General features: G+C 46.3%; 1 protein-coding gene across 4 annotated transcripts; it reads left to right on the forward strand.

Annotated features, from left to right (window-relative positions):
• The first annotated feature begins 6,661 nt into the window (after nucleotides 1-6,661).
• Nucleotides 6,662-25,558, forward strand: TMEM170A (transmembrane protein 170A). 4 transcript variants are annotated; one of them, XM_047791526.1, is made up of 3 exons: nucleotides 6,662-6,948; nucleotides 19,780-19,950; nucleotides 24,843-25,558. In XM_047791526.1, exons 1-3 carry the CDS (start codon nucleotides 6,816-6,818, stop codon nucleotides 24,908-24,910), a joined length of 372 nt encoding a protein of 123 aa, XP_047647482.1. In that variant the 5' UTR covers nucleotides 6,662-6,815; the 3' UTR covers nucleotides 24,911-25,558. The 4 variants fall into 4 exon arrangements, with proteins under 4 accessions (XP_047647482.1, XP_047647484.1, XP_047647481.1 ...); XM_047791528.1 differs by having other exon boundaries at nucleotides 19,780-19,881; XM_047791525.1 differs by lacking the exon at nucleotides 24,843-25,558 and adding an exon at nucleotides 23,084-23,763 and having other exon boundaries at nucleotides 6,663-6,948.
• The last annotated feature ends 1,527 nt before the right edge of the window (nucleotides 25,559-27,085 follow it).

Raw genomic sequence — 27,085 nt, forward strand, 5'->3', positions numbered from 1 at the left:
GGAGTGGTTGTCTTCCTGTGGTCCTTACGTGCCAGGCCCTGGAGGAGAGCAAAGTGTGATTCCTTTGCTCTGAATCACAGCACCTGGCTCTGGCAAAAAGTCTGACTGGGATGGTGGGAGTTCTCTGGGAGCTCAGCAGGTTAAGAATCTAGCATTGTCACTGCTGTGGCTTGGTTACTGCTTTGGCGCAGGTTCGATCGCTAGCCTGGGAACTTCCCCATGCCATGTGCGTGGGGCGGGCAGGGAGAGGATGTTGGCTTTTAAAGAAGATGAGGGGATCTGGATGTGTAGGGGGCTCATCCTGAGTTTAGGAAATGAGAGCCAGTAAGTGCTCAAAAAATGTTTAGGGAGTTCCCTCTCGTGGCTCAGCAGTTAACGAACCCAACTAGGATCCACGAGGATGCAGGTTTGATCTCTGGCCACCCTCAGTGGGTTAAGGATCTGGCATTGCTGTGAGCTGTGGTGTAGGTCGCAGACGTGGCTCAGATCTGGCATTGGTGTGGGCTGGCAGCTACAGCTCCAATTCCACCACTAGCCTGGGAACCTCCATATGCTGCGAGTACAGCCCTAAAGAAAGACAAAAAAAAAAAAAAACCCACAAGTTTATTAATGGAGACTTTAGCCTAGGAAGGTTAGGGTTGCATAGCTTAATATATGGGCTGAGAGGTGTTCCCTTGTGGCTCAGCCAGTTAATGATCTGGCATTGTCACCACAATGGCTCTGGTTACATCTATGGCATAGGTTTGATCCCTGGCCTGGGAATTTCCATACACCGTGGATGCAGCCAAAAAAAAAAAAAAAAGTGTGTGTATATATACACACACACACGTATACACGGGCTGGGATGCATGTTCGACTTCAGTGCTTATGGCTCTAACAAGTAGACCAAACTGGGGATGCAGCAGAATATTCCATATCAGGCTTGGAAAGCCAGGTCATTGCTCAGAGATGTGAGGCTCCGGGTGACAGAGATCTGTCCTGTCATTTTGTTTGTTTCCAGTTATATCAAGAAATTCTTAACGTGGAGTTCCCATTGTGGCTCAGCAGAAATGAACCTGACTAGTATCCTTGAGGATGCGGGTTCAATCCCTGGCCTCACTCAGTGGGTTAAGGATCCAGCATTGCCACGAGCTGTGGTGTGGGTCACAGACATGGCTCAGATCTGCCATTGCTGTGGCTGTGGCATAGGCTCCAATTAGATCCCTGGCCTGGAAACTTCCATATGCCTCGGGTGCTGCCCTAAAAAGTAAAAAAAAAAAAAAAAAAGTGTATTTTAAATTTATAAATGTTATAAGATGAAGATTTAATACCTTCCTCTCTCCCCCTTATTCTCCAAAATATTATCATACCTTATTTTTTTATTTTTTATTTTTGTCTTTTTAGGGCCACACCCGCGGCATATGGAGGTTCCCAGGCTAGGGGTCTAATTGGAGCTGTAACCGCTGGCCTACGCCAGAGCCACAGCAACTCGGGATCCGAGCTGCGTCTGCGTCCTACACCACAGCTCACGACAATGCCGGATCCTTAACCCACTGATCGAGGCCAGGGATTGAACCTGCCACCTCATGGTTCCTAGTCAGATTCGTTTCTGCTGTGCCACGATGGGAACTCCTATCATACTTTAAATTATATAATTAACCTACAATACTATTTAATTCCAGGTGCACAATATAGTGATTTGATACTTTAAATTTTTTTTCGATGGTTGCACCCCCAGCATATGGAAATTTCCAGGTCAGGAATTGAATCCAAGTTGCCACTGTGGCAATGCTAGGTCCTTAACCCACTGCACTGGGTTGGGGATGGAACCCATGCCTTGGAGACCACAGCTGGTGCAGTCAGGGCCTTAACCTACTGCACCACAGTGGCAATTCCTGATTCCATATTTGATGCGTTACAAAATGCTCACCAGCATCCCAGCATTTGGCTGCAAACATCTCAAGGACCAGAATAATGAAAGACACGGTAGACTGTTGACTAGGGCAGTGGGACCCTGCCGCTGGCCCCTTACCCCGGTATGTGCCCCTCTCTGTCCTGTGCCAACATCTCCAGCAACGTGGTATGTTCAGGCAAACAAGGTTGAGCAAGAGGTTCCTGGTACCAGAGGCTAAGAACAAGGAGATGCAGCGACTGAGTGGGGTCCAGGAAGGCATTCGGGGTGGGGCTCAGAGCCCAGCCTGAGAGTGGCATCCCACAAGTTGTGTTTGCCCCTGTTCAGGTTACAGATTGCTGTATGAGTCATCCATTCTCGCCTGTCCCCCGAGGTCCCAGCATGGGCACGGCTGGCTCTCAGATGTTGCTCCCTGCCCATGGGGCCCTCCGGGCAAGCCCCTGCTCAAGCTACCCTGCACATCAGTTTCCCAGCAAGCCTCTAGGTGAACCCAGATCAGGTTTCAGGACAAAGACAGGGAGTGCTCAGTCCAGTGTTTCAATGAGTCAGGCCAGGGCCAGGCCCTGAGGACATAATGAGAGGCACCCGTCCCAGCCCTTGCTCTTGTGGGGAGTACAGATGCTAAATCGTCCTACAGATAAACACGCAACCCCACGCATCCACTGTTTTCTAAGAAGAAACAAGAATAGGTAGAGAGGGACCTGCTTTCTTTATCCTTTTTTTTTTTTTTTTAAGCTGCTCCAAGGCATATGGAGTTCCCACTGTGCCGGGCCAGGGATTGAACCTGCATCCCAGCACTCCAGGGATGCCGCCAATGCTGTTGCGCCACAGGGGAACTCTGAGGGTGAGCTACTTTAGCATGGGGAGTCAGGCAAACCTCTTGGAAGAGGAAGCCTCTGGTGTGAATAAACAAAGGATGGTTAACTAAGCACAGAATGGAGGAATGGAGGCCAAGAGAGACAGGGTTTGGTCCTCTTGGAATCAAGGTTCCTTGACAAAAGACTCACTTCTGGGAATCCAGGTTCATGGGATGGGAGAGGCCCCCAGGTGATGACCGGGTTTGAGTGTCTGTAATAAAGATTCCTAGAAGTAAAGCTGCTGGATCAGAGTATTCATGTTTTAAATGTGAAATTGCCTTGGAGTTCCCCATCGTGGCTCAGTGGTTAATGAATCTCACTAGGAACCATGAGGTTGCGGGTTTGATCCCTGGTCTTGCTCAGTGCGTTAAGGATTCGACATTGCCATGAGCTGTGGTGTAGGTTGTAGATGCGGCTCGGATCCCCGCGTTGCTGTGGCTGTGGCGTAGGCCGCTGGCTGCAGCTCCGATTGGACCCCTAGGCTGGGAACCTCCATATGCCGTGGAAGCGGCCCAAGAAATGGAAAAAAGACAAAAAAGACAAAAAAAAAAAAAAGAAATTGCCAGATTACCCTAATAATGGAGTACCAACTTGCACTCTCAGGAGTGGTGTCAGGAGTGTCCTTGTCACCTTTTTCTACCAACACATGCCCCCCTCCAATCACCAGTACAGGGTTAGATCAATCATTTTCATTTGTGCTTCCTCGATGGAATATTATCCAGCATTAAAATGAACTATCAGGGAGTTCCCGTTGGGGCACAGCAGAAACGAATCCGACTAGGAACCCTGAGGTTGTGGATTTGATCCCTGGCCTCGCTCAGTGGGTTAAGGATCTGGTGTTGCCGTGAGCTGTGGTGTAGGTCGTAGACCCAGCTCGGATCTGGCGTTGCTGTGGCTGTGGTGTAGGCCAGCAGCTACAGCTCCGATTAGACCCCTAGCCTGGGAACCTCTATATGCCGCGGGTGTGGCCTTAAAAAGCAAAGTAAAATAAAATGAACTATCAAGCCATGAAAAGACATTCAGGAGGGAACCTGTATTGCTAAGTAAAAGACACCAAGCTGAAGAAGCTACATTCAGTATGATTCCAACGGGAGTTCCCATTGTGGCACAGCTTAAACGAATCCAACTGGTAACTATGAGGATGCATGTTCGATCCCTGGCCTCGCTCCGTGGGTTAAGGATCCAGCATTGCCGTAAGCTGTGGTGTAGGTCGCAGATGAGGCTTGGATCCCATGTTGCTGTGGCTGTGGTGTAGGCTGAGCTGGACCCCTAGCCTGAGAACCTCCACGTGCTGCGGTTTCGGCCCTAAAAAGCAAATAAAAATAAAAAAGTATGATTCCAGCTAGGTGGCACTGGAAAAGGCAAAACTATGGAGACGGTAAAATAGAATAGTGGTTGCCAGGGCCTGGGGCTTGGGAGGTGAGGAATGAATAGATGAAGCAAAGAGGATTTTTAGGGCATGATGCTCGGTGGCTATTTGTCATGAGTGACATCTACATGTAAGGATGGATGTACATTTCTCCAAACCCATGGAATGTGCAACACCAAGAGTGAACCCTAAGGTAGACTAGGGACTTAGCGTGATTATGATGTGTCAATTGTAGGTTCATCCTTGGTAGCAAATGTACCGTTTCTGGTGGGAGATGAAGGGAGAGGCAGAAAGTATATGAGAAATCTCTCTCTTCTCTAAGTTTTGTTGTAAGCCTAAAACTGCTCTAAGGAATATACGTCTTTAAAATACAAAACAAAACTAGAGCAAAAGCCTTGGTAGCCTCAGGAGGGTGCAGGAAAGCTGCTGCAGTGGGAGAGGCTTTCAAGAGCACAGACTGAAACAACCACCACAGCCTGGACTTTGAATTTTCCCACGGTGGCAACTGAGTATTTTCTCCCCGGGGTTAAGTCTGGAGAACCTGGTTGGCCATGCATTTCTGGTGCTGTTCTGATGCCAGTCCTTGAATTTCCTCACTTCCATTCATTCATTCCACACACAGTACGGATTGAACACTAACCAGTTCAAAAGGGAAGAATCATGGGGATTAGCAATATATGTGTGTGTGTGTGTGTGTGTGTGTGTGTGTGTGTGTGTGTGTGTGTGTGTGATTCCCTGGTGGCTCAGTAGGTTAAGGATCTGGTGTTGCCACTGCTGTGGCTTGGGTTACTGTGGGTTCGAGCCCTGGCCCAGGACCTTCTGCATGCTGTGGCATAGTAAAAAAAAAAAAAAAAAAAAAAGTTCTCAACAATCTGAGATTTCTAAATTCAAAAGAATGTTTCCTTATGGGTTACATGATTGATTGTTATATAACCTTAAAATAATTGGTTTCTTCCACTTATACACTCTGCTAGTCTGGGAAATGTACCAAAAACAGCATTGTTTTCATGACTTTTTCAAAAATATTTACTATTATTGTTTCAGAAAAGCTTCTCAGTTGCTGCAAAAGCCCAGTTGCAGTGTTAGAGAACTGGCATTAGAAAGTTTCCAGAACAGGAGTTCCCATGGTGGCTTAGCTGTAACAAATCTGACTAGGAACCATGAGGTTTCGGGTTCAATCCCTGGCCCCACTCAGTGGGTTAAGGATCTGGCACTGGTGTGAGCTGTGGTGTAGTTTGCAGACGTGGCTCTGATCCTGCTTTGCTGTGGCTGTGGTGTAGGCTGGCAGCTACAGCTCCGATTAGACCCCTAGCCTGGGAACCTCCATATGTCACAAGTACGGCCCAAAAAAGACCAAAAAAAAAAAGTATCCAAACAAAGGCTTTCAAGAGGGAACACTAGGAGTTCCCTTGTGGCTCAGCAGATTAAGGATCCAGCACCTCCAAAAAAAAAAAAAAAAAACGAAAAAAAAAAAGGAGGGAACTCCAATAAACAGTATTGCTAATGTTCTTGAATTAAAAGGAAAATATGTATTTTGTACACTGCTATTTATTTATTTATTTTTGGCCATGCCCACAGTATGTGGAAGTTCCCGGGCCATGGATCCAACAGTGCCACAACAGTGATCCAAGCAGTTGCAGTGATAACTTTGGATCCTTAACCTGCTGCACCGCAAGAAAACTCCCACAATGCTTCTTTTTTTCTTTTTTTCTTTTTGTTTTTTTGTCTTTTTAGGGCTGCACCAGTGGCATATGGAGCTTCCCAGGCTACGGGTTGAATCAGAGCTGTAGCTGCCAGCCTGTGCTACAGCCACAGCAACAATGGATCCGAAATGTGTCTGTGACCTCCACCACAGCTCACGGTAACGCCTGATCCTTAACCCACTGAGCAAGGCCACGGATGGAAACTGTGTCTTTATGGATACTAATCTGATTTGTCAACCACTGAGCCACAACAGGAACTCCCCACAATGCTTATTAATTAATTGTTTTTTTTATTGAAATACAGTTGTGTCAGTTTCAGGTGTAGATACATTGTGACTTGATATTTGCATACATTATGAAATCATCACCACGGTAAGTCTAGTAACCACCTGTCCCCAGTTATTACAATATTATTGACCACATTCCTCATGCTGTATACAGTGCTTTTTAGTTTAAAGTGAAGTTCTCCGAAAATATCATTTTCCTTCCAAATATTGAAGGTATCATGTTCCAGCTTCTTTCACCGCTACTGAATCATCTTATTCTCATTGCCAGATGCATATGTATCTACGTATTTATTTATCCTTCCACCTGTCTCTATGTCTGTCTTAACTGGCTGTATACCTCTCTCCCTCCTTATCTGAATCCCCTTACTTTCCTATAGGTGGCGCTGCAGAGGCGGGGGCAGAACACAGAGCGCCCCAGTGGAGCAGAAACGACTTCCCCAGTAGGGGGCGTAGCTCGTTGGTGCTGGGTCTTGGAGAGCCAAACGCAACGTGAGGGGTGGGAACAACTCTCGCCCCGCCCCTGCCATCCGCGGCGCCCTGTGATTGGAGGGAGGGGCCATCACTTGGCAGGGCCGTTGGGGAGGGAGGAAGAGGGCCTAGGCCGAAGGTGACGCTGAGGCGGCGGAGGTGCGGAGAAAGCCAGGAGTGAGAGCGAGCCACGGCACTTCGAGTGCTCTCCCCCATCTCTCTGCGGTGAATGGCGGCGGGATGGAGCACGAGGGGAGCGGCGGCAGCGGGGGTTCGGCCGGGCTCCTGCAGCAGATCCTCAGCTTGAAGCTCGTGCCGCGGGTGGGCAACGGGACCCTGTGCCCCAACTCCACTTCTCTCTGCTCCTTCCCAGGTACCGGCCCCGCCCCGCGCCTGCGCACTGCGCGCCCCGCCGGGGCCGCCCGGCTCCCCTTCCCCTAGGCGCAGGCGGGGTCCTCGCGGTTCCGCCCGCTGGGGGGGTGTCTTCGTCCTGGAAGGAGGTTTCCTCTTCCTCGGTTGGGAGCTGGGTCCTCAGGCCAGGACACCCCGAGCCCGCGCTGGGGGCCAGGTTGAAGGGAGCGGCCGCGGGTGGACCCGTCAGTGAGCGGCGTTCGGCCGCCTCCAGAACTGATTGTGCTCGTCGGAGTTTCCAAACGCCCCAGGTTCAGACGGGAACTCGGGGGAGCCCTGTAGGCGGCCGTCCCTCCTAGTCTGGGGCACGGGAGGCGGTCATCCCCGCTTTTGGCGGGGGTTTCTGGGGGGCCCCTTTCGTCGGCGCTGGCCTCCCGGCTTTCGCAGCTCGGCCGCTGAGTCGTCCGGGCCTGTGGTGGGCGGCGGGGGCGTAAATCCGAACTCAAAACTCGGTTTGTTTCAAGTCCAGCCCAACCCCTCTGCGCCCAGATGTTGTCTGCAGGTCGTTCCCACCTATATCCAAATCCATCCCCTCCACCAGCTTCTCTTTCTAGGAATCACCTGTTGCCAGTCTCCCACTCGGGCTTTCGAGATCTTTGACACAGCTTCTTTCTGACTCTTAACTCCCACTGGAGCGTCTGCTGGGCCTGACATCAGGATTTTTTTAAAAATTGCAAATCGAGATAGAATGGTATCGGGCTCAGAAAGCTGAGAGGAGGGGGAAATCGTAGAGAAAGCTAAAAATAAAACCTTTGAGGAGAGGGCACGGTTCTGTGTTGGCCCTTTCAAGGCAAGAAGACTGAGACCATCGTGGCTGAAGGGTGAGGTTGGGCTCCCCAGCAGAGCTGACGGCTATCTTGACTTAGCAAACAATGTGAGAACCGGCCTGAGAGCTGCCAAGGAAGGAGGGTTGGGTTACTAACTGCAGTGATGAACAAGGCACCTGTGATTTCGCATCCACCGGGCAGCGACTGCCTGGCGCCATTCAGCGGACACCAGGGACTTGCTGTGTATTACCTGCCTAGTATTTTCCCGGACGGGATTTCTGAAAGAGTTAATAATAACCATGCTGGGGCAGATGCAGCTGTTAGCTTGAAGTAATCTGGCAAAAGGTGGCAAAGGCACTAAGATCGCATTTGACAGTAACAGCAGAAATAGACAATATTCCGGAGACACTGTCCAAAATGTTCATGCAGTCTGGAGGCACCACTGGACCAGATTGGTCTGTTTTTGTATGTTTCCTTACTTTCCCCCAATTCTTTATTTGGAAATTTTCCAAATCTACTGAGAAATTGAAATGATAGGAGAACAAATACCTTTATACCCTTTACTTAGATTCATTGTTAATATTTTGGTTATTTTACTTTCTCTCGAAATACATATGCCACACAGAACATTTTTACTTTCTCTGGAGCCCTTTTTCCTTCTTTTTCAGCTGTGCCCATTGCATGTGAAAGTTCACAGGCTAGGGATCAAATTTCATACACAGCTGTGATCTACAGCCAAAGCAATACCAGACCCTTAATCCACTTTGCCACAGGAAGCCTTTGGGGTGGGGGTGGGGCAGCACCTGAGGCATATGGAGGTTACCAGGCTAGGGTGGAATTGGAGCTGCAGCTGCCAGCCTACACCGCAGCAACTTGATCCAAGCCACGTCTGCGACCTACACCACAGCTCACTGCAACGCTGGATCCCCAACTCACTGAGCCAGGCCAGGGATCCAACCCACATCCTCATGGATGCTAGTTGGATTTGTTTCCACTGTGCCACCACAGGAACTCCTGTGAAGCCTTTTGAAAGGAAGTTACGGAAGTAATGGCACTTGGTGCCAAATGGTTCAGCATGTATCATTTAAAATGAAGACATTTTTGGAGTTCATGTTGTGCCTTAGCGGGTTAAGGGCCCAATGTTGTCTCTGTGAAGAAGCAGGTTCAACCCCTGGCCTTGCTCAGTGCGTTAAAAATCTGGTGCTGTCTCAAGCTGTGTTGTAGGTCACAGCTACAGCTCTGATTCCACCCTGGTCTGGGAACTTCCATATGCTGCAGGGGTGTGGCTGTAAAAAGGAAAAAAAAAGAAAATATTTTCTGCCGTAGCCAAAAAATCCCACAACAGACCCAAGAAATTTAACATTGATAGAATATTATCTAACATATAGGCCTTGTTTAAATTTCCCCAGTTGTTTGAATAATGCCTTTTTGAAGTCAGGGCTCCCTGTTTCATGGAATTTCCCACAATCTGAGTTAGCTGTTTTTTCATAATAGATTAAATATTTTTCTTCAAAATGCTACTTGCACCAGTGATGTTGTCCACTTCCCAGGGCACCACATCAGGAGACATTTATTTTATTTTTTGTTGCTCCCATGGCATGTAGACGTCCCCTGGCTAGGGACTGAACCCGAGCCACAGCAGTGACAACCCCAGATCCTTAGCCCACTGAGCCACAAAGGAAGTCCCAGGAGACATTTAGCATTGGTTTGTACTTTTAGGATTACGTATTTATTTATTTGTTTCTTTTTTGGCCACGCCCATGGCATATGCAAGTTCCTGGGCCAGGGATCAAAGCTATACCTCAGTGGCTACTCGAGCCCCTGCAGTGAAAAGGCCAGATCCTTAACCCACTGCACCACGAGGGCACTCGTAATAATGCTAGGTTTAATCATTTGGTGAAGGTAGTGGTTATCCGATCTCTGCACTATAAGAGTGCCTAAATCCTTTTGTAATAAGTCATATGTGAGCTGATACTTTGAAACATTGTTCTGTTCAGTCTGTCTGGCTTTTGGTTGCTTTTTCTTTGTTTAAGAAAAGATTGAGGTAAGTGGATTTGGGATGATAGTTTTGACATGTCCTAGTACAGAATCTGTAGTTACGCAAATTGCTTTCAGAAATTGTTCTGAAATATTAAACTGCAGTATGTACTTGAGTTTATGGGTACTTCTTTGGATGTATAACTTGGGCGTGGTGGTCACGAGGGATCATTCATTCAGCAAGTATACATTTGGTCAAGTGCAGGCTCTGGGCCTGAGGTATAAACATGCTTGAGCTGTAGGCCTTGACCTCACGTTGATCGGAATGTGATGGGCAAACACATTACCTCCTTGCTCTGCCTCTTCTTCAGCTGAAATGATGGATACAAAAGATACATAAACTGTGACCCTTTTTGAGGCACCGAAGCCTAATGACAGGGAATTTTATTCATTGTCCTGATTCTGGAATCATTTCTATTTTGGCCCTACAGAAAAGCTTACTTGGATTTTATGCCAACTCAATATGGCAAGATCATTGCTTTAAAATATTCTGTGGTTTCTCCTTGTCAGGAAGCTTTGAATTGATTTTCTTTAAACCTACATTTGCAATTTAGGTTTCTGCCTAACCTTCCTTATTCCTTGTTCAAATTTCTTTTGTTGTCATTTTTAACAAATCCAAATGCCAAGAAAGGCACATTTGTTTTCTTCTGTTAGGAATAACGTTCACTTTCTGAAGATACGAATTTAACTATACCTCCAATGTCAGAGTGTATCTTGTGATAACTAAACAAAAGCTCAGTAATGTTCTGGTTCTGCCATTGCCAGAATCAAGACGAGGTCACACCTGGACTTCTCATTCACTCATCCTGGCAGCAGGTGTTTACTCAGGGGCCATTGTGTGTCTGTTTTCCAAACACCAAGTAAAAATGTTTTAGTAAACAAAAGAGCTTTCATTCTAAAAGGGAGAGGGAAAACAAATAACATTTAAAAGTATGGAAAGGGGGAGTTCCCATCCTGGCTCAGCAGAAACAAATCTGACTAGCATCCCTGAGGATTCAGGTCCGATCCCTGGCCTCGCTCAGTGGGTTAAGGATCCAGCACTGCCATGAGCCTTGATGTAAGTGGCAGACGAGGCTTAGATCTGGCATTGCTGTGGCTGTGGTGTAGGTCCACGGCTACAGCTTCGATTTGACCCCGAGCCTGGGAACCTCCATATGCTGTGGGGAGCGGCCCTAAAAAAGCAAAGCAAAAAAGTATGGAAAGGAACAGACGCTGGTGAGTGTGAGAAAGGGTAGGGGGTAGTAAGTGGTGGGGCTTGTGTGTCCAGTGGAATGCTGTTTTATTAAGGTCAGAAGGAAGCCCTCTGTGATGGTTCTGTGGGAGCTGAAATCTGAAGGAAATGACCACACCCTGCACCTGTTGGGAGAGGAGCATTTGGGGAGGGGGGGGGCCGGGAGCCAGTGCATCGGGTGGAAAAGTGGAGGGGGGGGAGTGAGATCAGATCCCAGAAAGCCATAGTAAAGGGTTTTGAGCAGAAGAGGGATGATGTGACTTTTTTTTTTTTTTAAGTATAGAGTTTAACGATTTTTGAGAGTCTGCCCCCATCATAAAAAAACAGCTTTAGAATGTTTTCATCACCCCAGTAAGAAACCCCAGTGGTTCCCATTCGCCCTGATGCTCTGGCTTTGTGTGCAGAGTAGATGAGATGGAGACAGACAAGATTTAGCCAGGAGGGACCAAGAGACCTCTGGGGTGAGGCCGGCCACCCCAGAAACCAGCGGGGAGGGGGCAGTTAGGCAGTGGCCACAGCAGAGAGGTGGCCGCCCACAGTTGGTAGCCCTGGTGGGCAAGTCATGGTTCGAGAGGAGAGAAGGGCAGCCAGGAAAAGCTCACTGGTTCCCTTTACTCTCAGGCTCCTGCCTCACTCCCAGCACTTCTGGTGCCACGTGTGTGCGTTTTCCATGCATCAGGCAATTCTGGGACACCACTTGGGCGTCCGACACTTCAATTCAGTTCCGACACTCTCTACCTGGAGTTAACGTCAGATCCCACGGGTCAAAGGCTCAGCTCCCCAAGTCTGCCCCAGCTCCCCACGTCAGAGGCCAGTCACAAGTCCAGGTTGTCACGTGTGCTTCTGACTGGCTGGGCTTCCCGTGACCTCCTTCTTGTTCCATTAAGTTGCCAGAGCACCTCCCAGAATTCAGAACACTTTGCCTGCTAGGCTATTGGTATATTACAAAGAATAGGAAAGGATAGAGATGAACACTAGATAAAGAGATACAGACGGTGGGGTCTCGGAAGGGCCCGGAGCCCAGGAACTTCTGTCCCCGTGGAGCTGGGATGGGCCATCCTCCCAGCACGTAGATGTGTTCAGCCACCCAGAAGCTCTCTGAACTCTGTGCTTTCAGAATTTTTATGGAGGCGTCATCACTGAGGTGTGAGTGATTATCACCTTGCTCCTCGTCCCTTTCCCCTCTCCCAAGACTGGAGGGCAGGGCTGAAAGTTCCAGGTTTATAATCCTGGCTCAGTCTTTCTGGTGACCAGCCCCCATCCAGGAGCCCCCCCTGAGGACAAAAGACACTCTTAAAGATTCCAAGGGATTTCAGAGCTCTGTGTCAGGAGCCAGGGCCAGAGACAAAGTCTTAGAACAAAAGATTTTCCTAGCACCGTATTTGCAAGGGTTTTAGGAGCTCTGTGTCAGGAACCAGAGGCGGAGATCAATATATATGTGTTTGTTGGTATTTCACAAGGGGACAGATGGGGTTGGCAAGGAGGGGTTTCCCAGTGGGCAGTGTGGGGAGACACAGGCTGATGGGCAGTTAGCCTCTGGGCAGTCCATCGAGTTGCAGGACCCGCTAGGATGACAGTTCCCGAGACTGGTGTGGTCTGCCTAGAACCCTGGCTTCAGAGGAACTGGCTGTGTCCATAGAGTTGGTTGACCTGGAACACGAGGCAGAGTGGGACCAGCTGAAAGGATGGCTGAGCGCCAAGCCAGCCTCGCACTGCCTGCTGGGCTTCGGCTTCCTGCATTTCTGGTCCTGAGGACTTGCTTAGAAATTTGGTGACTCAGCTGTAGAGGCTAGAGGACCAGGGAGCCCGCCGTTACAAACCGCTTTGGTTAACACAGAACTCACCCAGAGGATTCTGCAATCCATGTGGCTTTTCTCTTTAACTGAAACATCTATGTGAAAAATATCCTTAAAGGAAGCCCTCTTGTGTCACAGCAGGAGTTAAGGATCCAGTGTTACGGCAGCTGTGGCACAGGCTGCAGCTCAGGCACAGGTTCGATCCCTGGCCCAGGAACTTCCACATACTGTGGGTGTGTCCAAAAAATTATACACACACACACACACACATATATCCTTAAAGAGACACCCTGTGGTCAGGGATCTTTGTCCTTTTTATTTATTTATTTATTTATTATTTTATTTTATTTTTTTTCACTGACATGCCTAGCTTATGGAATGGGCTAAAATATTGAATGAATGAACTCTCAGTGCTTGTATTAGTTTGCTTTTGCTAGAGAAACAACCTACCACAAGTTCAGTGGCTTAAAACAATTCAGATTTATCATCATACAGCTTTGGAGGTGAGAAGGCCAAAAAGGGCCAGCAGAGCTGCCTTCCTTCTGAAGGCTCAGTTTTCTTGTCTTTCCCAGCTTCTAGAAGTCACCTGCATTCTTTGGCTTATGGCTTCTTCCTCCACCTTTAAAGCCAGCAGCGTAGCATCTTCAAATCTAACTCTGACCCTCTTGCTCCCTCTTAGAAGGACCCTTGTGATTATATTGGGGCTACCTGTTTTATCCAAGATAGCCCCCCTCCCCAAATCCCAAGACCCCTAATCTAATCATACCCACACAGTGCCCTAAATTACAGAAGGTCACATATGCATAAGCTCTGGGGTTGAGGATTCGGACATTTTTTTTTTTTTTTCCTCCTAGCTGCACCTATGGCATGTGGAAGTTCCCAGGCAAGGGATCAAACCTGTGCCCCAGCAGCAACCCAAGCCACAGTCGTGACAATTCCAGATCCTTAATCCACTGAGCCACAACGGAACTCCAAGGAAGTGGATCTTTGGGGCCTCTTCTACTACCAGTGCTTAGTCTGATTGCCCTTGCAATCTTTCTTTTTTAAGTGATTTTAATTTTTTTTCCCTTATAGCTGGTTTACACTGTTCTATCAGTTTTCGGCTGCACAGCAAGGTGACCCAGTCACACATACATATATACGTTCTTTTATCTCACATTATCAGGCTCCATCATAAGTGACTCGATACAGTGTCCAGTGCTCTACAGCAGGATCTCATTGCTTATCCATTCCAAAGGCAATAGTTTGCATCTATTAACCCCAAATTCCCAGTCCATCTCACGCCCTCCTCCTCCCTTTGGCAACCATAAGTCTGTTCTCCAAGTCCATGAGTTTCTTTTCTACGGAAGGGTTCATTTGTGCCATATATTAGATTCCAGATATAAGTGATATCATACGGTCTTTGTCTCTTTCTGACTTACTTCACTTATGAGAGTCTCTAGTTCCATCCATGTTGCTGCAAATGGAGTTATTTTGTTCTTTCTATGGCTGAGTAGTATTCCATTGTGTGTGTATGTATGTGTGTGTGTGTGTGTATATATATATATATATATATACTCTACATCTTCTTAATCTGTTCATCTGTCATGGACATTTAGGTTGTTTCCATGTCTTGGCTATTGTGCACAGTGCTGCAGCGAATATACGGATGCGTGTGTCTTTTTCAAGGAAAGTTTTGTCCAGATATATGCCCAAGAATGGGATTGCTGGGCCATGTGATAGTTCTATATTTAGTCTTCTGAGGTGCCTGCATACTGTTATCCATAGGGGTTGTACCAATTTACATTCCCAGCAGCAGCAGTGTAGGAGGGTTCCCTTTTCTCCATACCCCCTCCAGCACTTGTTATTTGTGGACTTATTAATGATGGCCATTCTGACTGGTGTGAGATGGTACTTCATAGTTTTGATTTGCCTTTCTCTAATAATCAGGATGCTGAGCATTTTTTCATGTGCTTGTTGGCCATCTGTATATCTTCTTTGGAGAAATATCTGTTCAAGTCTTTTGCCCATTTTTCCATTGGGTTGTTGGCTTTTTTGCTGTTGAACTGTATAAATTGTTTGTATATTTTAGAGATTAAGCCCTTGTCAGTTGTATCATTTGAAACTATTTTCTCCCATTCTGTAAATTGTCTTTTTGGGTTTTTCTTAAATAGTTTCCTGCCCTTGTAATCTTTTATTTCAGGTTAATACCTGGTTTATTCTTCAATGTGGGAAAACGATGTGACTTTAGCTGCCAAAGTAAAGAAAGCTGAAGATAATTCACTGGATTTGAAACCGTGAACAGAGAAATACTGTAAGATACGTAGACACAGATTTTTGGCAGACTTGGTGAGCCAGGGAAATGAAAAGTACTATATGATGATCAATAAATGGCTATTAAATAGATGGCAAATTAAGGCACTGCAGATTAAAGGGAAATCACTTAGTTTTTTAAAAGTGCTGTATTGATTTGAGGTTTGCCTTAGCTGTTAAGAGTCTTATAATAATTCCATCCCTCTGGAAAGTGTTTTAAAGTTGTACTACTCATCCAATGTAATAAGGCTTTTTTCCTGCTTAGAGTAACTTAAGTGATGCTATGTAAAACATGTAGGCTTGGAGGTAGCTAAGGGATGTGGCTCAGGATTGTAGGAAGGCGCACACTGCTTCTTCTCAGAAGCTCAGGGAAGGAGTTCCCTTGTGGCACTGTGGGTTAAGGATCCTGCCTTGACACTGCAGCAGTATGGGTCACTGCTGTGGTGCGGGTTTGATCACCGGCCTGGGAACTTCCACATGTCATGGTTGCAACTTAAAAAAAAAAAGTTCCTGTCATGGTTCGGTGGAAACGAATCTGACTAGGACGCATGAGGACACAGGTTGGATCCCTGGCCTCGATTAGTGGGTTAAGGATTCGGTGTTGCCATGAGCTGTGCTGTAGGTCACAGACATGGCTTGGTTCTGGTGTTGCTGTGGCTGTGGTGTAGGCCAGCGGCTACAGCTCCAATTGGACCCCTGGCCTGGGAACCTCCATATGCTGAAGGTGTGGCCCTTAAAAAAAAAAAAAAAAAAAAACAGTTCAGGGAGGAGCTGGCCTGCTTTGCCAGATCTTATTTACCAACAGGCCTTTCCACATTCAGGAACATGGAGTTGTGGGTTGGTAGCCCAGCAGGCCTCCTTGGGCAGGTGTTGTGCTCCAGGGAAGTGGGAACAGGTGAGTGTTGGTGTCGGCTAGAACAAAACACCCTAGACTGAGTGGCTTAAACAACAAAAAAAGATTTCCGCGCAGTTCTGGAGCTCAGAAGTCCAGGCTTGGGGGGCCAGCATGCCCTATTGTGGTGAGGCTTCCTCAGGCCTCCCTCTGGCCTCCTTCTCGGTATGTCTTCACGTGATAAGGAGAGAGGGGACAAGCAGAGACACGGAGCCATCTCCCTTCCTCTTCTTCCAAGGCCACAGGCCTGCTGGATGAGGGTTTCTGCACCTGATTTCAGCCCATAGCAATTGGGGAGCACACCTAAGTGTCCAGACTACCAGCCAGTGTGTTTCTGCCAGATCAAGGCCTCACCTCCCAGTTCACTGCCCCGATGGTTCTGAGGTGCCAGTAGGAAGCCAGGCTCCATCAGTGCCTTGAGTCGCTGCAGACAGCCGTGCTTAATCTTGAAAACTTCGGGAGCCCCAGCAGGAGCCCAAGCAAGGCCAGGGAGTGGTCTCAGGTCAGTGGTGGCAGACAGCAGCCAGGATGGCAGCTGCTCTCAGTTCTTGGAGGCAGGTCTGTATCCCATTGGTGCATCCCAGGGTAGTGGCATTCCTAGTTGCCATCATAGAACTTTCTGCACACTGGCTGGGCTGCAGTAAGGGAAATCAGAGTCTCTGGAGTGATTTGGGGAGGAGCTGGTGAGGACAGTGGGACTGAAGATGGGTTACTACTTTAGCAGGGAGCTGCATGGCCCGGTCCCGAGGCTCGGGGATGATCGGGCAGTGGGCGGTGCACAAGGGGGCCTTAGGCGGAGGAGGCCAGGGAGCAACAGCAGAGGCCTGGGCGGGAGGGATGTGTGGGCGCATGTTTATCAGGGCGGAGCAGCACCTGGACAGCAGACTCTGCAACCCCCGGAGCTGCTGCAAAGAAGAGAAGGCCAGTCTCCTGGGCAGTGGAAGCAAGAAGGGCTGGAAAGGAGGCTGCAGTGGTACCTAGTAATGGAAGGAGACTCAAACCCTGAGCATTGAGAATCCTGCTCACGATTTCTGATCAACACTATGGATTCGGAAGGTTTTTTTCTGGTGGAGGAAGGACAGTAGTGTGTGTGTATGTAGGTACATATATATATGTATATGTGTGTTTGTGTGTATGTTTTTGGCCACACCTATGGCATGTGGAGGTTCCCAGTCCAGGGATTAAACCCATGCCATAGTAGCCACCTGAGCCACTGCAGTGACAATGCCACATCCTTAGCCCACTGAGCCATAAGAGAACTCCAGTGTATTATTTTACATATTACATATATATATTAGTTACATAGATTTAATTAAATTTATTTATTTATTGCCTTTTGGGCCACACCCGCAGCATATGGAAGTTCCCAGGCTAGGGGTCGAGTCGGAGCTATGGCTGCCAGCCTACACCACAGCCCCAGCAATGTGGGATCTGGGCCATGTCTGCGACCTACACCACAGCTCACCCAGTGCCAGATCCTTACACTGCTGAGCGAGGCCAGGGATCGAATCTGCGTCCTCGCGGATCCTAGTCAGGTTTGTTAACCACTGAGCCACAAAGGGAACTCCCTATATAGATTTAATTTTTAAGCTTGGAATACTACTGTTTAACCACTTTATGTTCCATTTGCGTGATTTAGACTTGGTTTAACAATTCGCCAACACCATCAAACAAAATAGACCAGTTTCAACAGCATTATAAAATTGTTCTGAAGATTTATCTTATTCAGCAGAAAGAAAAAAAATCTCACCAGTGGTTTGAGACCTTTTGTAACTATCTGATAATTTGTCACCAGAACAACATGCCAGAACACCCCGCGTCATTTGATAGAAGCATTGAGCCCTAACTGCGGTTCCCTGATGCCTTCATTCAGAGCTTTTCACCCAGAACAAGAGCCAGACATCCTAACGCAGGCGAATGGAAAACATGGTATTAGTTGAAGCTTCGACTTATTGTGTGCAAAGAATTAGTGCAGTCATCAGTGCCAGTGGAGGGTGGCTTAGGGGGATCTGCCCTCCTCTAATCACCTCAACTCCCCCCCACCCGCCGCCCGCCACCCTGTCCCCAACAAGAACTTGATCTGGGAAAGACCACACACATCTAGTGTAGGGATGGACAACAGATTTTGTCACCTATGGCATCTTCATTATATCCCTGTGTGGGTGAAGCACTCTCTTAAGAATTCCAAAGCCTTGCCTGGGCTCCCTGGGGGAAATGCTGTGTCTGCCATTTGCTACACTGTAAAGTCACGAGGACCGGATGGCATTCCCTCCTTTTTTGTTTTTTGGTTTTTTTTCCCTAAGGTATCTCATGCATAGGCTTCTAAACGTAGTTGTGGAACAAATATTTTAATGTTGCCTGGGTTTGTCATCGTAAGAGTGACTACAGGGAAGGACTTCCCGTCGTGGCGCAGTGGTTAACGAATCTGACTAGGAACCATGAGGTGGCGGGTTCGGTCCCTGCCCTTGTTCAGTGGGTGAAGGATCTGGCGTTGCCGTGAGCTGTGGTGTAGGTTGCAGACGCGGCTTGGATCCCCCATTGCTGTGGCTGTGGTGTAGGCCGGTGGCTACAGCTCCGATTGGACCCCTAGCCTGGGAACCTCCATATGCCGTGGGAGCTGCCCTAGAAAAGGCAAAAAGACAAAACAAACAAACAAACAAAAAAAGAGTGACTAGAGGGTCTCTGTAGGAACCAGCTCCTCTTCTTTCCTGCCTTGTCACTTGCCATTTGTCTTTAAGCCAAACATTTACATATTTTGGTATTTATTTCACATCTTAAAGAGCTTTGATTGCCTAATAGGAGGCGATGGCTTCATATTTCCTGTGTTGTCTTGGACATGATTGTTGAATGAATTTAACTGTGTATACAGCTTTTCCATTTGAGATGAGTGAACAGTGAAGAAGGCAGGGAAGCTCTGCAGGCAGCAACTGCAGAGCAGCCTGTCCGAGGTTCTTGCGCTTGTCCTTCCTGTGGGAGGAATGTCAGTTTTCAAATCTGGGTGAAACTTTTCGTCAGTGTTTGGGGGCAGAGGTGGCTTGTCAGGGGTTGGCCCCCCTTTTTTCTCTAAAGGGCCAGATAGTAAATATTTTAGGCTTTGCAGGCCGTATGGTGTCTGTCACTGTTTTAGCCCAGCTCTGTGGCTTGACAGTAGCTATAGACTAGACTGAACCCAACAGGTATGGCCGTGTTCCCCTAAAACTTTATGTACAAAACAGGTAAGAGATCCCCTGTGGCACAGTGGGTTAAGAGTCCCAAGTCTGAGTTCCCATCGTGGCTCAGCAGAAGTGAATCTGACTAGCATCCATGAGGATGCAGGTTTAATCCGTGGCCTTGCTCAGTGGGTTAAGGATCCGGTGTTGCCATGAGCAGTGGTGTAGGTTGCAGACGTGGCTCGGATTCTGAGTTGCTGTGGCTCTGGTGTAGGCCGGTGGCTACAGCTCCGATTCGACCCCTAGCCTGGGAACCTCCGTATGCCTCGGGTGCAGCCCCAAAAAGACACACACACAAAAAAGAATCCCATGTTGTCACTGCTGTGGCTTGGATCGCTGCTGTGGCACAGGTTCAATCCCTGGCTGGGAACTTCCACATGCCTCGGGCACAGCCAAAAAGAAAGAAAGAAACAAACAAACAAAAAAGGTGGTGACCATAGTTTACTAAAACCATAAACCATACTGGATATTTGAGTGATGAACTGACATTGCAACTGAATGGTTGTGAAAACGGAAGCCAGGTACGCTGCGTGCCCTGGAGTCCGACGGTGGTCTGCTTTGCCTTGCAGAGATGTGGTATGGCGTGTTCCTGTGGGCGCTGGTGTCCTCCCTCTTCTTTCATGTCCCTGCTGGATTACTGGCCCTCTTCACCCTCAGACATCACAAATATGGTAGGTTCATGTCTGTAAGCATCCTGTTGATGGGCATCGTGGGACCAATTACTGCCGGAGTCTTGACAAGTATGTCAGCCATTAACATACAGTCCAAATGTTTCCTTTGATGAGTCGGTTACTTTTAGGAACCGTTTTAGTGACGTGTCTGAGTGTGATGAAGGTGTGAAAGTGATGTTTACTCACAGGTCCTGTTTGTTTATATACTGTTTTTGTTTTTTTTTTTCCACACCCCTCCCTCCCCCCTTATTTGGCTGACACCTTTGACTTCCTGAGTCAGATTTTGTGTCGCTGGCTTCGGGGACGCCCTGCTAAGCTTTATGAGATACATCTTGGGAGAGAAGTCACAGCAAAAGCATGATATCAGTCTTTCTGGAAGCCCCTGCTCCTTTCTCTTCAGCTGTCACTTCACTGGTCTGTGGCATCACAGAATGGTTGATGAATTCCTTCCATTCCTTCAGGCATAGTTATTTTAAGGACGGAAGGATAATTCTAATGACAAGAATTCTTGCTTATTTTTTTCCTCTCAGGACTTTGTGAATAAGAATTGGAGTAACATTCATATTATAAATTACTTGTACCTGTTTGGTGTTTTGGGGGCAGGAGGAGGGGCTTTTGCTTATGACACAGGGGATGAGAAAGAAGCTTAAATCAAAAGTATGTCTTATGGAGTTCCCCTCGTGGCTCAATAGTTAACGAATCCGACTAGGATCCATGAGGTTGCAGGTTTGATCCCTGGCCTTGCTCAGTGGGTTAAGGATCTGGCATTGCCATGAGCTGTGGCGCAGGTTGCAGATGCGGCTCGGATCCTGAGTTGCTGTGGCTCTGGTGTAGGAGGGCGGCTACAGCTCCAATTAGACCCCTAGCCTGTGAACCTCCATGTGCCACGGGTGTGGCCCTAGGAAAGGCAAAAAGACAGAAAAAAAAAAAGGAAAGAAACAGTATGTCTTATATCAATTAAAAATTATAAGCAAGCAAAAATAAAAACCCTCCATTACTGCATCCTTAAGTGGTTTGCATTTTGACATATGCTTTCAGACTGTTTTCTAAGTATACATGTAAACATAAATTTTCCTGGGAATTTAAACCTTGAATTTCAAGCAGAAATCTCACTGTTTTTTGATTTGATGGGTTTAGGGGGCAGTTGGGATAAGGCAGCCTAGTTTCTTGGTGTTCTATAGATGACGAAACCTTTCTCCTGTCTGCACCAAGGAGTTTCCAAAACTGGCCTTACACGATATTTTTAACTATATCACCTACTGCTGTCTCTGGAGACCTTCTGCTCCAGTTTCCTTACCGGATTACTGGCCCCCGAAGACCTGTTTCAGATTTGTCATCAGTAATCTAGGGATGCTGTGTGATGACTAAGGAAGTAACGTATATGACACAGTAACTGTGTCGTCATTGTCATGTTCATTTCCCTCTTTAAGACTCTAGAGAACACAGTTTGTCCCCTCGCATTCTGCTCCTCCTTCTGGTTTGCTTTTTCCTTTCTTCGCCTCATCATCCAAATCCCACTTGGGGGCTCCCAGATTACAGAGTGGCCCAATGGAACACGTGCCTATCAAGTGTTAGTAGCACAGTGTGTGTGCACTGCCACTGGAGGGGGGCATTTCAAAGTCACAGATGTTCCTGGCACGCAACACAGGTATTGATTAATGATGTTCTTTCTTCTCTTTGGAGTTCCCGTCGTGGTGCAGTGGTTAACAGATCTGACTAGGAACCATGAGGTTGCGGGTTCAATCCCTGGCCTTGCTCAGTGGGTTAAGGATCCCGTGTTGCCATGAGCTGTGGTGTAGGTCGCAGACGTGACTCGGATCCCACTTTGCTGTGCTCTGGTGTAGGCCGGTGGCTACAGCGCCGATTGGACCCCTAGCCTGGGAACCTCCATATGCCGCGGGAGCGGCCCTAGAAATGGCAAAAAGATGCACACACACACACACACAAGATCTTTCTTCTCCTTAAAATATGTTAATATACTGTCACATCACATTTGTAAAAATGTGCAGTTGACAGAAACACTATATATTGTCTTGCATTATTCAAAACCCACTTCGGGCTTGTGCTGCCTTGTGTCTCCAGCTAGATTTTATGACCAAGAAGAATTTTGTTTGGAGTGCTGGGATGAAGGCGGGGGGGTCAGGGGGTGGTTCATCTGGGAGCTCTGTTCTTTTCAAACTGACTGAAATCTTGACTTCCTTGGTATAGTGTTGAGTCCCTGTGAGCAATTCAGGGTACCTGGGTAGAGACAGATGTTGTGTTTACCCAATTTCTAGAAAGCTGTAGTGACTAACACAGTAAGAAGTGACTGATATTGGAGTTCCCATCGTGGTGCAGTGGTTAACGAATCCGACTAGGAACCATGAGGTTGCGGGTTCGATCCCTGCCCTTGCTTAGTGGGTTAACGATCCGGCGTTGCCACGAGCTGTGGTGTAAGTGGCAGACACGGCTCGGATCCCGCGTTGCTGTGGCTCTGGCGTAGGCTGGCAGCTATAGCTCCGATTGGACCTGGGAACCTCCATATGCTGCGGGAGTGGCCCAAGAAATGGCAAAAAGACAAAAAAAAAAAAAGAAGAAGAAGAAGTGACTGATATGGGGGACGGAGAGGAATCCCCAAGTATCCCTCCCTCACGGCTTTGCATGAATGGCGCCTTCATAGCCTTCCTCCCCTCTCTTCCTTTTCCCACCCTCTCCTCCCTCCTCTGTCCTTGCCAAGGGAACTCTTAGTACAAGGGGAAGGGCCAAGTCCCTGTGGCTGCTCCTGAAATATTTCTTGCTCAGTCTCACAGGGAAGATTCTTTGTCATTTATTGCCAAGAATTTGTCAGGTACTTGTTAAACGCTTGGGGAATAAGAGACGTCTTTGCATTTGTAACCAGGTCATGTGGAAATTGCAATCTTTGTGATTTTGGTTATGCCTTCCGGGCGATTTTATTCAATAAATCTAGGAGACTCTCAGGCTGAAGGAGTCACATGTCCACTTCTAAAAGCACCTGTCAGTGATTTGCAGACTGTATAAGGAATACTTTAGAGTAGTCAGCAAAAAATAGGAAAAATAAAACATTTCTGTAATGTTTAAATTTTAATGTAAGAAATTTAGAACATTCTACTAGTAGAATTTTCAGTGCTATATTTTCCTGCTGGTATTAACCTTGGGTTTTTTTGTTTTGTTTTGTTTTGAACATGCTTGGCTTTTTGACCAGGTGCAGCAATTGCTGGAGTGTACCGAGCAGCAGGAAAGGAAATGATACCATTTGAGGCCCTGACCTTGGGCACAGGACAGACGTTTTGTGTAGTGGTGGTCTCGTTTTTACGGATTTTAGCTACTCTGTAGCTACACCCTTGTGCTGTGATGGCCAACCTGTTTTGTAGAATCCTCGAAAAGAATACATTTTGGAATGTAGTGTTTTCCTTAGTTCTTCAACAGAAGCAATTTGGAAGAAAAAGTCTCTCAAGAGCTACACTTCAGTCCTTTCTTCAGGTTGAAGCTCCAGGAATTAAAGATCTTTCGGAACTCACTGTTCTCAACCCAAACAAATCGTGCTTCTTTTCTTTTTAAACATATTCAGTTACTTTCACAGGTGCACCTTTACCCAAGCCAGGTCAGAAGTGCTTCTGAGTGGGCTGCCTTCGCACTGAAACTTGTAATATTCTCTGAGAAAATGCAAAGTCACATATTGCAGAGAAGCTCTGGAACATGTTAGTTTATTTCCGAACAGAGTATACTGTACTCCAATCTGATCTGATCTGATCGTGATTAAAATTTGGCAGACTCTTGTCTTGCCACACCTTCATGACATAAGTGCCAAGTAGGTCCTGGTTGAGTATAGCATTGAGAATGAATGTGGTGAAATAAAAAACATGGAAAAAAATTATAACTCAAGTAGTGGCTCCAGTTCCATTGTTTAAAGAAAAAGGAGGTAACTACTGAATGATGTGGTATTTTATGGCTAACTATCTTGACCTCTCATTATTTAATGTGTTTTAAGAGATGTGAATTTGTTGTTTTGTACTTTTTATCAAAATAAGCTACATAATTGAGACTTTGTCTCCCAGAATTCCTGTACCACCTTTTCCTATCACTTTTATTCTATTGATTTTATTTAGTTGAATTAGAAAGGTACCCTGGAGTTCCCGTCGTGGCGCAGTGGTTAACGAATCTGACTAGGAACCATGAGGTTGCGGGTTCGGTCCCTGCCCTTTCTCAGTGGGTTAAGGATCCGGCGTTGCCGTGAGCTGTGGTGTAGGTTGCAGACGCGGCTCGGATCCCGCGTTGCTGTGGCTCTGGCGTAGGCTGGTGGCTCCAGCTCCGATTGGACCCCTAGCCTGGGAATCTCCATATGCCCAAGAAATAGCAAAAAGACCAAAAAAAAAAAAAAACCCTATTAAATAGTTGGAGTTTGAAAAAAAATTTTTTTGGGGGGGGAGCTGCACTGGAGGCTTGCAGAAATTCCTGGCCAGGGATGGAACCCGTGCCACAGCTGTAACCAGAGCCACAGCAGTGACATTGCTGGATCTTTAACTCGCTGAGCCACTGAGGAACTCCCTAGTTGAACATTTTAAGACAGACTGGTTAGGATATTCTTCTGACATCCAGAGGCGCACCGCACACACAAAAAGATACTTTAAACATTGTTCTACTTTTTCTTAATGCTTTTGGTTTATCCATGGCTCTGGGAAAATTGTGTAAGTGCAACTTAAACCAGAGTCCGTGGTTATTGATTTCCTAGTCCCAGTGCGGTTACCTAGGGGTGGGTCTTCAGCCCACTTTTACAGTGTTGGGTGTCACTCCCAGAAAGTGCCTGAAGTTTAATTTTCAGATAAGCCTTCCATGGTGCCCTGTACATTTTCCTTCAAGAGAATTTGTATCCTTCAAGAGAATTAAATATCAGACTTTTTTAAAACCCACTCTTAGCTATTTTGATTTTCTTTCTAATGCCTAACTTTCTTTTTCATTTAAAGGCCTGAAAACTGTGACCTTCCAAAGCAAAGGACTGCAAACATTAAGTAACGTTATCCTTACCACCTAAACTGTTCTGTGTGAAATATAATTGATGTTGTTATCTGTTTTGAAAATAGTTTCTGGTAATTAAATCTGGCAGTTTTGAAGGGAAAATTTTCATTGTGAGTGTAAGGCTAACTGCCCATGAGGTCATGTGCAGTTCTCTTTCATTTAAAGCAATATGCCCGCTGGTTTCCGAGTAAAAATAGCCAAGGATATTTACCAGGGATAGTCAAAGAGAAAAATTACAAAGGACCTCAAAATTATCTGGACTTTTTCTTTTTAACTAATAGGCCATTAGACCACTTAGCAAAATTATAGTGACGTGTACACTCCGACCAGGTGCAGGATTACAAGCGTTGGAATGCGGGCAACTCTCTCTACAAATTTCCCAACAAGATCACTCTCCAATGCTCAAATCTCCCTTTCAAGCAAGTTTTAAAATCTTTAAAGACTCCACTTCTTAGTTCGACAAGCTGTAATTTTAACAAATAGAAAATTTCTTCATTTAAAAAAATATGTCGTAGGAAATGATTTTAATCATCTCTCTTTGAAAGAAGCCTCTTAGCAGTCTCACCTGAAACATCCCTTTGGACAGAATTTCACAAGTTGAACATGTGGGCCCCTCCCTCCCCCTGAATATTTATTTTTGAACACACTGATCCATGATTTGTTTGTTTGCACTTTTGTCCTTTTAGGGTCGCACCTGCAGCATTTGGAGGTTCCCAGGCTAGGGGTCCAATCGGAGCTGTAGCCACTGGCCTACACCACAGACTCAGCAATGCCAGATCCTTAACCCACTGAGCAGGGCCAGGGATTGAACTCAAGTCCTCATGGCTGCTAGTCAGGTTTGCTAACCACTGAGCCACAACAGGAACTCCTGACCCATGATTTAAATGTCCTGGCTATTTTTCTTTTAGAGCCCAGACACAAAAATGAATGCATTTTGAAAGCTGTTTTTGTTTTTATTGGTTTATTGTTTGATTATCCACTCTAAAAAAAAAACCAGAAAACTTCAAATATAAAATGTATTTTCAAATTATTGAATGTTCCATCCATCCCAGTATGTGAAATTCTCCTGTGAATAAATGTGTATAGTCTTTATACAGCTTGAGCTTTGTAGCCTGAAATGTTTTCAGGGAGAAACTCTTTCAATAAAATAGGGAATGTCTATTCTCCCTTGGAGTTTTTTTACTTTCTCATCACAATACACAATTGTTTGGGAGTGGTTGCTCAATGAAAAAATACTGGCATTTGTGTTGAATATTTTGTATATTTTGTTTTCCCACATATGGCTTCTGAGAATTCTTGCCAAGTACTGACTTTCTCAGAGGCTGGCGACCACCCCTCCCTGAGCTGTGCATTCGTGTTTCCTTTTTTTTTTTTTTTTAAATGAGGAGGGAGGGAGGCAGCCCCAACCATAAAAAGCCGATTTCTGGATTCTTTAATACAGAGGTTTTAGGGTAAAGGTATTTCATGTAAACTTAAATCGATGTTCCAATCCAGTCATGAATATTCCAAGGTAAAGCTCTCTTTGTGCTAACTAATTTTTTTTTTTTTTTTTGGCAGCAAACCATTACTTAGGAAATGTCTAAACTAATGAGAAAAAATTTCATGCAAATAATGATTTTTAGCCCTTAGATTTTCTATCCCTTTAAACTGTATGTGAGTCTTCGATTTCAATGTCCTTTCTTGCTGCTCTGGTTTCATCTAAGTTCGTATTCCTACTGCAGTGCATACCAGTTTCCCCTAGGAGACCATCTCCTGGAATATGAAGCTCTGGTGCCATCTGTGTCCACACGCAGAAGCTTCTGCGTACATGCATTTCGTTTTCTGTGCACTCTGTTAGGCTGGTTGTGGCTAAAATCAGCTTACCTTTCCGTATTAGATTATTTCACTAATTGCTACAGGTAAAATGATCGAATCTTTGTACTAGAGAAAATTATTTCAATTTTATTTTTCTACTGACATTTCTAATTCTGGTATAAATGTTTATCAATAAAGAATTACTTTCATTCGATGAACTGGAACTGTTTTTTCTTTTTCAGTGGCCAATGGGTTTAATCTTTTGTAACACAGTTGCAATGACTTAGGTTTTTCTTTTTTGATAACTTAGTCCTTAACTTATCTGTTTAACTGTATTTCCTTTATGTCCAACTTCTTACTAGTTTATCATCAAATTCTTGTCCAAAGATGGGATGAA

This window comes from Phacochoerus africanus, chromosome 8 (genome assembly GCF_016906955.1).
Source record: "Phacochoerus africanus isolate WHEZ1 chromosome 8, ROS_Pafr_v1, whole genome shotgun sequence".
Taxonomy (NCBI): Eukaryota; Metazoa; Chordata; class Mammalia; order Artiodactyla; family Suidae; genus Phacochoerus; species Phacochoerus africanus.